We start from the raw sequence: 14,904 nt of genomic DNA, 5'->3' as shown, positions 1-14,904 counted from the left end.
ATTAGACCACACCCCTTCTCATTACAGAGATGCACATCACCTAATTAATTGGTAGTAGGCTTTCGAGCCTATACAGCTTGGAGTAAGACAACATGCATAAAGAGGATGATGTGGTCAAAATACTCATTTGCCTAATAATTCTGCACGTAGTGTATAGTCCAGAAAAATGAACAGCACTCCAATGTATCATGAAAAAATAAGAACTCCTTTAATCACACGTGCGGTGCAACGTTTCGGCTTAGTGCTAGAGCCTTTTTCAAGCAAAGGACATATACAAATGGTGAGTATATATAGGTTTAGCAACACACATCATCATCTTGTGATCCAATCAGAACAGTGGGTGTTACAAAATTAGCATACATAACAATAAAAAAAAATGTACAATGTGCATGACAGATTAATAATACATAGTGTAGCCATGGTCATACAATTATTGTGCTATAAAATGTAATCGGATGTCCGTATATCAAAATTTGTGGTCATGATAATAATCACCAATTCAAGTGTTGACCATGAAAAAAAATAAAAAAAAATATATATGTATGTATATAAGAAAGTATTTATATGTATATATACTAATATATATATATATATATATATATATATATACACTGTATATATACAGTACAGACCAAAAGTTTGGACACACCTTCTCATTCAAAGAGTTTTCTTTATTTTTCTGACTATGAAAATTGTAGATTCACACTGAAGGCATCACAACTATGAATTAACTTATTAAACCTGACAGGACACACCTGTGAAGTGAAAACCATTTCAGGTGACTACCTCTTGAAGCTCATCAAGAGAATGCCAAGAGTGTGCAAAGCAGTAATCAAAGCAAAAGGTGGCTACTTTGAAGAACCTAGAATATGACATATTTTCAGTTGTTTCACACTTTTTTGTTACGTATATAATTCCGCATGTGTTAATTCATAGTTTTGATGCCTTCAGTGTGAATCTATAATTTTCATAGTCATAAAAATAAACTCTTTGAATGAGAAGGTGTGTCCAAACTTTTGGTCTGTACTGTATATAAAAAAAGTGTATAAAAAATAAAATAAAATATATATGTAATAAAAAAGAAAAATGGGAATGACGCATTTTCGCACATACTCGTCTACTCGTTATTTTCATCCATGTGCAGCACGCATTGGCCGTCGTTAACATAGATTGCTTGCAACGGTTCTTGCGCTACCATCACGACCAAGGTTTTGTGGAATTCCTTGTCACAGGTCTCACGTTCGGTTTCCACACTGGGATGGTTGCCCTACCAGAATCCACACACAAATGCAAAAATGTACAATCCTCTGACCGTAACCCAAATGTCTCTGATAAATTGATCAAAGCAGAGTTAGTTAAAGGTTTCCTGATAGGCCTTTTTCATCCTCACCTTTCGAACGGTGGAGGGTTAGTCATGTAGGCGTGGTCACCGGTAAATTCAGCAAGAAAGAGAGATTGATTATCGACCTGTCTGACCCGCATGGTTCCTCCATTCCCAGCATCAATTCCCTCATTCTGTCAGAAGAAGTCAGCATGAGATATTCGTCCATAGACCAGGCCATCGCCATAATATTGCAGTTAGGCCCCAGCTCAATTGTGTCAAAAGCTGACATTTCCGATGCCTTCAAATTACTGCCTATCAAGCCGTCTTTCTGGCAGTGGCAGGGTATCAAGTGGAGGGGTCTTTATTATTTTGCATCCAAACTCACCTTCGGCTCAAGAGTAGCCCATGGTTATTTGACCAGTTAGCCCAAGCTCTCCACTGGATACTAGTCCATGAATTCCACTGCAGTAATGTCATTCACTACCTAGATGATTTTCTAATTATCGAACACCCTGACTCCACCACAATAGACCTTCATTCACTTCTAAACTGTTTCAGTCAATTCGCCATTCCTGTGTCTCCCAAGAAGGTTGAGGGCCCATCCACAGTCATCACCTTCCTCGGCATCATTTTGGACACCCACAATATGCTAGCCAGATTGCCGGAAGACAAATTACACAGGATCAGGGAAGTCATCCACAATTTCAAGTTAGCCAGGTTGGTAAAAAAAAGTGGAGCTACAGTCTCTCTTAGGCATGCTGAACTTTGCCATGCACATCATTCCGCAAGGTAGGGTGTTCATTTCTCGTTTGCTCACACTCCTGCCTACAGCCCCCTCCCAAGATAGCCTCATATGCCTGGACGAGCTGGTCATTGCCGACTTAAACATGTGGGACCACTTTCTTAGGCAGTGGAATGGCATTTCGCTTTTCATTCCTGAAATATCCAACAACTCTCCTGTAGTTTTTTCTGATGCCGCCGCAAATACAGGCTTTGCAGCTATTTTTGGCACCCACTGGCTAGCTGACAAATGGCCGAATGAAGTCAGCTCTATCCCAGGTTTCTTTCACACTTCGGCAATTTTTTAACTTTATCCCATAGTAGCAGCTGCCCATGTTTAGGGTCCATATTGGCCTGGTCAAACAGTATAATTTGTTTCAGATAATGCCACAGTCGTTGACATTCTGAATAACGGGTCGTCCAAGTCCCCTCACGTTATGTTATTTGTAAGACTTCTGGTTCTTCTTTCCCTACAACACCAATTTCGCTATATATTTCGCACATCCCCGGGGCCAACAATACAGCTGCCGATGCCTTATCTCGATTTAACTTTTCTCTTTTCTCGCAAGTTTGTCCAGAAGCAGACGTCTTTGGTGCCACAGTCCCTCCAAACACCACCCTAATCTAGATGCTCTTCTGGCCACAGCTCATTCATTGTTAGCCAAATCCCTGTAGCCTAATACTGCTAGCTATCAGACAGGTTGGGGAGCTTTTTGCAAATTCCAGGACAAATTCCCTCAAGGTAACACCGAGTTCGTTGAGTACATTCTAGCATTCATTGGTTACTGTCACACCGATTTGAAACTGTCACACTCCACGGTCAAGTCCTACCTCGCGGGAGTCCAGCATTTCAGAGCCATGAGTCACCCGGGGGAGGGTTCCCTGTTTTCTATCCATGCCATCAAAGCCACTCTGAAGGGTCTGAACAAATGTAACAGTGAGAGACGCACTAGCTGGTTTTTCGTAATCTGTCCGACATGCTGGACAGAGAACCTTTCGGTGCACAGCAGAGTTTAGTAGTAATAGCAGCCATGTACTTGGCCTTTTACGGTTTCTTGAGACCGGGAGAGTTCACTTCCCCTCCTAACAGTGATAGGTTTGTCACCGTCAGACAGCTCAACGCTACCAGAGACGGTTTCGTACTCTCGCTAATTACCACTAAGACGTCTCAGGTAAGCCCCCGACTCAGGTGTCATATTTCCCTACAGCACATCATTGGTGCCCCGTTCGCATTCTCCAACAGCTATTGACCGTGTTAAATGACAAACTGCCCGATAGCCCATTGCTGCCTTTCAACGAAATTCTCCTCACCTGCCCCAAATTCATAACCCACATTTGTGTATTGTTGGCTAACCTTGGAATAGACCTAACCTCGGTATTTGGGCATTCTTTTCGAATAGGAGCAGCATCCGCCGCGTCAAAAAATCAAGTGCCAGCACATATCATCAAGAGACTAGGTTGCTGGCGTTCCTCTTGTTTTAACGGATATATACCTCACCCGAATTCCGAAATGTCTCATTCTTTTCAAAGTTTGGTGTTTTAATTTGGAGTTATAAAGTTGTCTTGAAAGAAATTTGTTGGGGGCCTTTTTTCAACTGCTGAGAGGAAGGAAAAACTGAACTGCTACAGAGACATCCTATGTAGTTTGATGGCCGCTGCCTATCTGCACCATCATCCATCCTCTCGCAGATCTGACAGGGGGCGCCCTCTGCACTCACGTTCCTCTGCCATGGCTGTTGTCGCAGGGTGGGGGGTAAGAGCAGTTACAGCTCCATCAGCAGCAACTTGAGTCTAGAGTCGCTGATGAGCAGCTTTCTTCACACGTGCAGTGAAGAAACTACTGACCAGCAGCTAGACTTGGAGAAGGACCTGAACCAGCAGGTGGTGGCATACTTGGACAGTAAGCACCCTGCCACCCTAGATTGAAGATCCGCTGGGCTACTGGGCAGCCAAACTGGATTTTTGGCTGCAACTGGCTGAGTTTGCCCTGGAAAAGCTGTCCTGCGTGGCCAGTAGTGTGGCATCAGAGCGGGTGTTTAGTGCGGTGGGGGCCGTAGTTACCCCAAGAAGAACTCGCCTGTCCACCCAAAATGTGGAGAGACTGACCTTTGTCAAGATGAATCAGGCATGGATCACCCAGGATTTCCACCCACCAATGCCTGATGCATCAGACTAGATCATCCAGGTGCCACACCAACACTTAAAAGAGACCTGTTTCTTCTGGCTACCTGCCTGAGCTACTTTTCTGATGCTGCCACTTGCCTGATGCCAAGTGCTCCTTCTTTCACCCACCATGTTGAGCTGGTAGTGTTATTGCCACCCACCTCCCCATTCTGTCGCCGGGTCACTCTGTGGTCACCTGATGCTACTGCCACCTCCACACTCTGTCACCTTGCCACTGTGTGGTCAGCTGATGCTCCTCCCACCTCCACACTATGTCAACTTGCCACTCTGTGGTCTCCTGATGCTGCTGCCACCTCTACACTGTGTCACCTTGCCACTCTGTGGTCTCCTGATGCTTCTTCCACCTCCACACTGTCACATTGCCACTCTGTGGTCTCCTGATGCTGCTACTATCTCAACACTATGTCACCTTGACACTCTGTGGCCTCCTGATGCTGCTGCTGCCACCTCCGCATTGTGATTGTGCCACTCTGTGGCCTCCTGATGATTCTGCTGCCACCTCCACGCTGTCATTGTGCCACCTTGTGGCCTCCTCCTGATGCTGCTTCTGCCACCTTTACACTCTGACATTGTGCCACTCTGTGGTCTCCTGATGCTGCTACCACCTTCACACTATTGGTTAACTAAATGATCTTGTAAAAGGTGGGTGACAAACCCAAAGTATACGTTTCACTATCCAAATGTTGTCGCTAAAATATTACCTTTATTAGTACATAATATCTAAAAGGATTTTTGTGGGATTTCTCCACTAAATGTGTAAATAGAAAATGTGCACAAGACATCCTAGGTGGCGTAGTCACTGGGCATGAGTATGTTATGTGACACCTCACCTCTAAACCTAAGACTGTGTACAGTATAGGGAGCAGTGAAGTAACTGGAGATGTGGGGGGGGGGCAGTCGATTAATTGCACAATAAGTTTCTTCACCTATATTCGCGCAACATCCCTCCAGTGACTCAAAGACAATCACACTGCTACCCTATGTTAAAGCTATAGTGGCTACAATAGTGTCCCTTCCTATGAGGGCTGCCCCCTCTCTCTCAGGGTGACTAGCCCAGCTCAACGCATTTTTCTGGCTGCCTATTTTCTGTGCAGCCAATTCATCAGGAGCTTATAGGACACACAAACACAAACAGTGTACTGCACGCTTTCATACTCCGCGTGCAGACACATAGCCTGTGGCACGGCCATCCCAGTGCCTCAGGCTACGTGTCTGCACACAGTGTATGAAAGCGTGCAGTACACATTTTGCAACTTTGTGGCCTCCTCCTGATGCTGTTGCTGCCACCTCCACACTGTCATTATGCCACCCTGTGGCCTCCTTCTGATGTCGCCGCCACCTCCCACTCTGTCATTGTGCCACTCTGTAGCCTACTGATGTTGCTGCTGCCACCTTCACACTGTCATTGTGCTTCCCTGTGGCCTCCTCCTGATGCTGCTGCCGCCACCTCCACACCCTGTCATTGTGGCACTCTGTGGTCTCCTCCTGATGCTGCTGCAACCTCCACACTGTCATTGTGCCACTCTGTGGCTTCCACCTGATGCTGCTTCTGCCACCTTTACACTCTGACATTGTGCCACTCTGTGGTCTCCTGATGCTGCTACCACCTTCACACTATTGGTTAACTAAATGATCTTGTAAAAGGTGGGTGACAAACCCAAAGTATACGTTTCACTATCCAAATGTTGTCGCTAAAATATTACCTTTATTAGTACATAATATCTAAAAGGATTTTTGTGGGATTTCTCCACTAAATGTGTAAATAGAAAATGTGCACAAGACATCCTAGGTGGCGTAGTCACTGGGCATGAGTATGTTATGTGACACCTCACCTCTAAACCTAAGACTGTGTACAGTATAGGGAGCAGTGAAGTAACTGGAGATGCGGGGGGGGCAGTCGATTAATTGCACAATAAGTTTCTTCACCTATATTCGCGCAACATCCCTCCAGTGACTCAAAGACAATCACACTGCTACCCTATGTTAAAGCTATAGTGGCTACAATAGTGTCCCTTCCTATGAGGGCTGCCCCCTCTCTCTCAGGGTGACTAGCCCAGCTCAACGCATTTTTCTGGCTGCCTATTTTCTGTGCAGCCAATTCATCAGGAGCTTATAGGACACACAAACACAAACAGTGTACTGCACGCTTTCATACTCCACGTGCAGACACATAGCCTGTGGCACGGCCATCCCAGTGCCTCAGGCTACGTGTCTGCACACAGTGTATGAAAGCGTGCAGTACACATTTTGCCACTTTGTGGCCTCCTCCTGATGCTGTTGCTGCCACCTCCACACTGTCATTATGCCACCCTGTGGCCTCCTTCTGATGTTGCCGCCACCTCCACACTCTGTCATTGTGCCACTCTGTAGCCTACTGATGTTGCTGCTGCCACCTTCACACTGTCATTGTGCTTCCCTGTGGCCTCCTCCTGATGCTGCTGCCGCCACCTCCACACCCTGTCATTGTGGCACTCTGTGGTCTCCTCCTGATGCTGCTGCAACCTCCACACTGTCATTGTACCACTCTGTGGCCTCCACCTGATGCTGCTGCTGCCACCGCCTACACACTCTGTTATTGTGTCACTCTGTGTCCTCCTGATCCTGCTGCCACCTCCACACTGTCATTGTGCCACTCTGTGGCCTCCTCCTGATGCTGTTACTGCCACCTCCACACTGACATTGTGCCACTGTGTGGCCTCCTCCTGATGCTGCTGCTGTCACCTCCACACTCTGTCATTGTGCCACTCTGTGTCCTCCTGATGCTGATGCCATCTCCACACTCACTGTGCCACCCTGTGGCCTCCACCTGATGATGCTGCTGCTGCCACCACCTACACACTCTGTCATTGTGCCACTCTGTGGCCTCCTTCTGATGCTGTTGCTGCCACCTCCACACTGTCATTATTCCACCCTGTGGCCTCCTTCTGATGTTGCCGCCACCTCCACACTCTGTCATTGTGCCACTCTGTAGCCTACTGATGTTGCTGCTGCCACCTTCACACTGTCATTGTGCTTCCCTGTGGCCTCCTCCTGATGCTGCTGCCGCCACCTCCACACCCTGTCATTGTGGCACTCTGTGGTCTCCTCCTGATGCTGCTGCAACCTCCACACTGTCATTGTGCCACTCTGTGGCCTCCACCTGATGCTGCTGCTGCCACCGCCTACACACTCTGTTATTGTGTCACTCTGTGTCCTCCTGATCCTGCTGCCACCTCCACACTGTCATTGTGCCACTCTGTGGCCTCCTCCTGATGATGCTGCTGCCACCTACATACTCTGTCATTGTGCCACTCTGTGGCCTCCTGATGCTGTTACTGCCACCTCCACACTGTCATTGTGCCACTCTGTGGCCTCCTCCTGATGCTGCTGCTGTCACCTCCACACTCTGTCATTGTGCCACTCTGTGTCCTCCTGATGCTGATGCCACCTCCACACTGTCATTGTGCCACCCTGTGGCCTCCTCCTGATGATGCTGCTGCTACCACCACCTACACACTCTGTCATTGTGCCACTCTGTGTCCTCTGTATGCTGCTGCCACCTCCACACTGTCATTGTGCCATTCTGTGGCCACCTCCTGATGCTGCTGCCACCTCCAGACTCTGTCATTGGTCCACTCTGTGGTCTCCTCATGCTGCTTCCACCTCACCACTATGCCATAGGGCCACTCTGTGGGCTTTTCATGCTGTTCCCACCCTCCCCACTTCATGACTGGGCCACTATTTTGTCTTTTGGCCTGTCTGACATCATCATTTATTTGACCCTTCTTCTGATCTGTCAGAAGGAAGGTATAATGAGAAGCACAACGGATCCTTTCTATGTAACAGCTGTAAGTCCTGCATGATATGGTCCCTATTTTGTATCAGAATTGGCTTATGATTTCGTAGCCAAAAGCAGGAGTGGGTACAAAACATGCAAATATTCCATTAACGCATCATCTCTGTTTTGGATCCACTCCTGTTTTTTTTGCTTTTGCAACACAGATGGATTACTGACCAAATACTGACCGAGTGAAGGCGGACGATCTACAGACAGGATCCGTTTTTTGGGGGTTATTGTTCTGAAGGATCAGAGGAAGGGAAAGATAATCTGTGACATCAACACAAACTTACTGCTGACCCTCTACACTCTTTCGTGGGGAGGGGGGCGGCTCTACTTGTATAAGCGTTTAATAGAACAGTTTCTGTAGACATCTATGTGGAATCAGCTTCAGACGGTGTAAAAGGAGTGCGCTTCTTCTTGACGCTAACATTCACCTGTAAGGCTGAGTTCAAACTTGAGTTATTAGGTCAGTTTTGGACCCATAACTGCCCAAATAAGTGAAGTGTGCAGTGGTTCTAAGAGCGACGCCTGTCATCTGCATGTCATACTGACTCACAGTATTGTTTCACTACCACAGCAGACTCTCTATGCGTGTTATTGCAAGGCAGTCTTCTACATTACTATAAAGGCTCTCTGCAGCCAGGAAATAGCCATTTTTAATGCGATTCGCTGCAAATACATTCAGATAGAACTGAAATTTGTTTGGAAATTCACTCATCTCTAATTATAACCTCTACTCTTACGAGACGGCATTGATAAAAATTTTGTAGTGTGTCTGTAGGAATTTCTAAATTTCTAACTCACAATTAGAACTCCAGTATTTACCAAAGTGTTTTTTTATCAAACAATATCTCACAATGAACCTCACATTGAATAGTTGGGCACAAGTATACTGGAACAGGTAAAGGTCCTCCCTAAACTGGTTCAACAAAGTTGGAAGCCTATAGCGGTCTAAAATGTAATAGTATGATGTAACACTAAATGCTATCCTACATTGGAAATAAACCATGAAATACAGCTCAATGCTATCTTCCCTCCTTCACCAAATGTTTCCAGGCATCCACCAAATCCAGATTCATCCATGAAACTGACAGATAGTAAAATCAAATCTATCACTCTAGAGAAAACTGCTCCAGAGCTGGCATTATGCATGGTGATCTTTTTTAAATAATTTATTTATTTATCAAAGCATCATAATAAAATTGCCATAACCAAACTCATTACATATACAACAACCAAATGTTACCCTTTTAAACCACTCTTCTTTTTTTTTTTTTCCAATAAGGACAGATCCACTTATAAGGTATGCTGACTTAAAATGCCATAAATATATATTGTGTCATATTTATTCATTTATTGTATTCATTTATATAGCACTGACATATTATGCAGCACTTTACAGATATTATCATTACTTGCTGTCTCCAATGGAGCTCACAATCTAAGTTTCCTATCAGTATATCTGTGGTGTGTAGGAGGAAACCCATGCAAATATAGGGAGAACATACAAACTCCATGCAGATGCTATCATTGGTCGGATTTAAACCTAGGACCCCAGCACTGTAAGGCACCACTTAGCCACCGTGCTGCCCAATGTCACTCCAATATTTAATGTTATGCTTCTCCAAATCCTTTGAATCAAATTAGTGAAGGCCAGTTTATGGTAAGCAGTCAGACTGTAGCATTTCAGTGGATTCTTATTTAATGTGATATCCAAAAATGCAACGGTATTTTTATGTATCTTACATGAGAAATGAGGAACTCCTCAAAAATGTGTTCTATTCCACATCCATATTATGAAAATATGATCTAAATACTGGGCCAACTGCACAATATTGGAAGTGCTATTACTGGATGGATCAGCAACCACAAGCATTTCATTCCAAGATCAGTTTCTGTCACAGATGTAGTAGGGGAGAACACCAAAAGACAACAAGAAGGAAGAGGAAACATACTAGGCCTCACCGCAAGGGAAGGAAAAGGGTCAGCATCTATAAAACACTACTCCTGGCCCTAACTACTATCCCTATGGGCACCTCTTGGTGATAGAGATGCCCATACACAGGAACCTGGAAAACCCTGGTAAACCTCGGATGCCCTAAAGGTAATGACAGGGCAAAGACAACCCATTCTTTCCCTGGTGAAGGCACCAGCGTCTCGCTGAGGCCTAGTAAACAACCAGGGGGGAGGATACAAAACACAACAATCGGAACACTTAACTTCTGAGGATGATGGATGAACAGGACTTAAACAAGAACCATACTCCAGCTCTTCCAAAACCAAATAAAGCTATCCAGAGGAAGGAGTGATGGGTAAAGTCAGACTAAATAGGGAGAAGTAAAGGTCACATGATCCACACCTGAATGGAGGTGTGGACATACCAGCAACACACAGACAAAGTGAAACCAAAAAAGGCTGTCAGATCACTCATGTGCAGTCAGTCTTTCAGACCATCTAACACCTGTCACAGGTGTGACAGTTTCATATACAGTATACAGTTGTGCACAGGCTACCCATCACAGTTCCCATGAACTTGTGTTAAATACCATCAAAAAGAAAAAAATGTTAGTAAATATAAACTACAGCTACTGTAGCACACTTTTCCTTTTGGCCTAGTATTATGTGGGCATGGTTGCAGCCTTAATTTGGGGGACACCCTCATTCAGTCAAGGGGAGGTATATCTTTGCAACATGGAATATCAGTTCATTGCTACACACTATATGTGCTAGCACTCAGTAATAGTCCATTAGGATATTTCTTTATACCACCATGCACCCCTAATAAATTCTTCACTACTGATCAAGGAAATTAGTAAGGAGAGTAAATTAAGGCTACCAGGGTTTTGCTCTTGCTGGATTGACCTTTCTAGGGCAGTTCCCCTATATTTATGGTTCTCTTGTTTTAGAGAAAGTATTAGGATCATCAGAAGGTGTATCTGGGGACTGTCATAATTTCCACTTCCACTCCCTAGTTCTTAGCCTATCACTTGCTTTACCTTAAGGCACAGCCTTTTTCTTATTACTGAGTGACTTGTGAAGCTTAATTTGTGAAAAAGTTGGTTTAATTGCCTCATACAACAATTTTTTGTAACTGAATATCTGTGCTCAACGGGAGCAAGAATGCCTCTTCCCCTCCCTTTTACATTTGTGTTGTTTGCGATTTGGAGCTCAGGTGGTGCATTTTTATTGACCTATAGTAAAAGTTATGTTTTATGTTTTTATCTATTATCCCTCTATGATTTCCTAATTTATATTGGTAGCATTCTTCATTGCTGGTTACAGTTGCTGCATTTTATATTGTACTAGTGAAATATTATCAGTTATAGTTAATAGTGCTAGACCAAGACGGTATTTTTTCATAAAAGCAGCCTCATCTGGTTTGGCCATTAATGACCACTATAATAAACCACTATTCGGTCATTAGACTTTGGTTTTGCTTGTTTGGCTTGCGATATATCCTATATTTATTAATGATTGAAGCTGTAAGAGTTGGAACAAGAACAGTAAATTTTGTTCATTATTGGTCATCAAAATGAAGGAATAGACAAAAAACAAGTATGAAAAAAAGAATGAACCAATAACTGACAGTGCTTCATAAACCTCTAGTAACAGTACCCTCTAGTGACATGGGACAGTAATTCAAAACATAAGAATATGCAACATGTTCATAGGTAATTTTTTTTATAGCTAACTACACTTTATATTTCCTTTAAGCTTCCGTGTACTTGTGGGGTACCTCAGCCACGGATGATGATGGACAGCAGCTACAGTGATGGTGAGGTGAACAATCTAAGTGGCTTTGTGTCTGATAATGGTGAAAAAGAAGACCGCATTATGGTACAACTAGCACTCAACACAGAGAGAAACTCAAACAGAAGGAAGAGCCAACGACCATCTTACGTCAGTATGCGTATTGACACACATGCAATTGACAAATATTCACGATCGATCTTCCCTGCAGCTTATATTCTATTTAACATCATCTATTGGTCGATTTTCTCCTAGAAGCATTTGACTTGCCAATAAACTATGTTGGAGGACTATAAGCAGGAGACCTTATCAGGATTATTAATTGAAATGTAACAGGTTACTTTTTATACATTGTTATTCATTAATAATTCATTTTTATTTTGTACGTTTTGACAAGGCATATGTAAATTGGCCTATTGTTTCTATTTTTTAACTTGTGTTTGTTAGCTAAGCAACATCCTAATATGAAGACACCTGTAGAAGATCATAACTGTACAATATAAATTTGTGTTAATTTACTTACACACCTGCATATTTTGGATGACTGCCTGATTCTGCAGTGGGTGTAATGGTGTAACTGTAATCACATCTATGAGCAGTTGAATTATTTCACTGTCAATATTTCATTTTCAGCAGTTTCCACACAGGTGACCATTACAACCATGTTCTGGATTTATCATTTAATAAAGTCAAAATGACTTAATGTGTTTGTGTTATGGGATAGGGCAACATTAAATTATACAGTATTAATAGCGTACTCTGATTTCAACAAACATTTAAGCCATGAAATGTTGCAATTATACTGTTCTTCCAGTTTTGCTAAATCTCTGATTTTGTTTTTTTCTAATGAAATATCAACAATTTACCATAAAATCTGACATACATAATATAGGGTATATTACAGAAAGCACAGCTGTACATATATACTGTACAGTGTATATACTGAGCACAAAAAGTGAATATTGGTTAGTGTAATACTAAAGATGAACAAATCAATTCATAACAAATCAGGTTCATTCCGAATTTCACAAAAATGTGGCCATCCAACCGAAACCAAAACTTTTTAGGTTTGCTTCGGATGAATCGAGTAAAATAGAATCATTTTAATCATATGTTGACAGGTAAAACCATTAGGAAAGATTAACAGGAATGTCACATAACCCTGGGTGGAAGTGAGGAGGCTTGTTATAATTGTCTCAAAGGCTGAAAAACAGCCTCCAAAGCCAGTCGGGGGAGGTAGCAGGCAGGGAGATGTCTGTGCAGAATGAGCAGACATCATTCTGTGTTAAATTGTTGATAAGGGAGGATGGGTCTATGTTGTGTCTGACAGAAAATTATTTTACACTGTATAAAAATGTACAAGCAAGCATTTCTTCTATAGAGATGGCCTTGCGGTTCTCCCGGCAGTAGTTTCGCAGTGAACGTTGTGTGTTCGCGATTTGCCGAACATGCAAACATATGATGATGTCCGCCGGCGACATATTTTCCATTGCGCCGAACTTTGACCCATGACACATCCATCAGGTGGGACAGGACAGCCAATTGAGACGTTTCAGCACATGGACACATCCTCGCCCTATAACAGAACCCGATCTGGTAGCCATTTTACATTTTGTCTTTTGCCAGTGTAGGGAGAGGATGCTTTGTGGAGCAGGGACAGGTTGTTAGGGACACCAAACAACGCTATCTAATGGGGCCTCAAAAGTCCTTTTAGGTACTGGTATAGGTGTGCTATTAATAGGTGTGAAATACTGAGGGTTGTGATATACTTATAATATACATTCTAGCATAGAAAGTATATAGTGCATTTGTATTGTACAGCAGTTGTGTGCAGTTATGCTGCAATACCACAGCTATATAGAGGCACAAGTGCTATTGGGACAACTAATTGCAAAGGGTGTGATAAACCTGCTGCCCCAAAAAAAACAGATTTAGGGAAGCGATATACTTTCTTCCACAAAATCCTGATTGAGGGCTGCAATATAACTGTTGCCCCAAATAATCAGGGTGTTGTGATATAACTGTTGTGGCAAAAAAAATAATTGAGGAGTGTGATATACCTGGTTTTACAAAATACTGATTAAGGGGTTCGATATACCTGCTTCCACCAAATATTGATTGAGGCCTGCGAGATACCTGCTTTTACAGAATGCTGATTAAGGCTTTGTTCACACCAGCGAAGATGGTTTTGGAGCAGAGACTAAAGTAGTACATGCAGGACTACATTATAGTCTATGTAATCCGTAGACTCTGTTCGGCTCAGTTATGTGCCCAATCCGTCCTTTCCATTCTCCTGCTCTTATAACGGAGCAGGAGAGCGGAAAGGCTGAACGCTGATGTGAACTCAGCCTAAGAGGTTTGATATACCTGTTTCCACCAAAAAATAGTTTCAGGCCTGCAAAATACTTGCTTCCACAAAATACAGATTAAGGGGATTGAAATACCTGCTTCCACAAAATACAGATTAAGGACTGCGAGATACCTGCTTCCACAAAATACTAATTAAGGGGTTTGATATACCTGCTTCCACAAAATAATGATTGAGGCCTGTGATATACCTGTTTCCGCAAAATACTGATTAAGGCAATTGATATACCTGTTTCCACAAAATATTGATTGAGGCCTGCGATATACCTGCTTCCAAAAAATACTGATAAGGGGATTGATATACCTGATTCCAACAAATATTGATTGAGGCCTGCGAGATACCTGCTTCCACAAAATACTGATTAAGGGGTTTGATATACCTGCTTCCACAAAAACTCATTGAGGGCTATGATATACCTGCTTCCACAAAATACTGATTAAGGGGATTGATATACCTGCTTCCAAAAAATATTGATTAAGGCCTGCGAAATACCTGCCTCCAAAAAATACTGATTAAGGGGTTTTATATACCTGCTTCCACAAAATATTGATTGAGGCCTGCGACATACCTGCTTCCACAAAATACTGATTAAGGGGATTGATATTCCTTCTTCCACCAGATATTGATTAAGGCCTGCAAGATACCTGCTTCCACAAAATACTGATTAAGGGTATTGAT

General features: G+C 43.2%; 1 protein-coding gene across 2 annotated transcripts in view; it reads left to right on the top strand.

Moving 5' to 3' along the window:
• LOC122935646 (gamma-aminobutyric acid receptor subunit rho-1) overlaps nt 1–12,113 on the top strand; it is a 158,269-nt gene extending 146,156 nt beyond the window's left edge. For both annotated transcript variants that reach the window (XM_044291442.1, XM_044291443.1), the window contains one exon: nt 11,823–12,113. In XM_044291442.1, coding sequence (XP_044147377.1) covers nt 11,823–12,113 — 291 coding nt within the window. The remainder of the gene's footprint in view (nt 1–11,822) is intronic.
• Nucleotides 12,114–14,904: the final 2,791 nt, after the last annotated feature.

The sequence above is a fragment of the Bufo gargarizans genome, chromosome 4 (assembly GCF_014858855.1).
Source record: "Bufo gargarizans isolate SCDJY-AF-19 chromosome 4, ASM1485885v1, whole genome shotgun sequence".
Lineage (NCBI taxonomy): Eukaryota > Metazoa > Chordata > Amphibia > Anura > Bufonidae > Bufo > Bufo gargarizans.
This window is presented reverse-complemented; position numbering and strand designations above follow the sequence as displayed.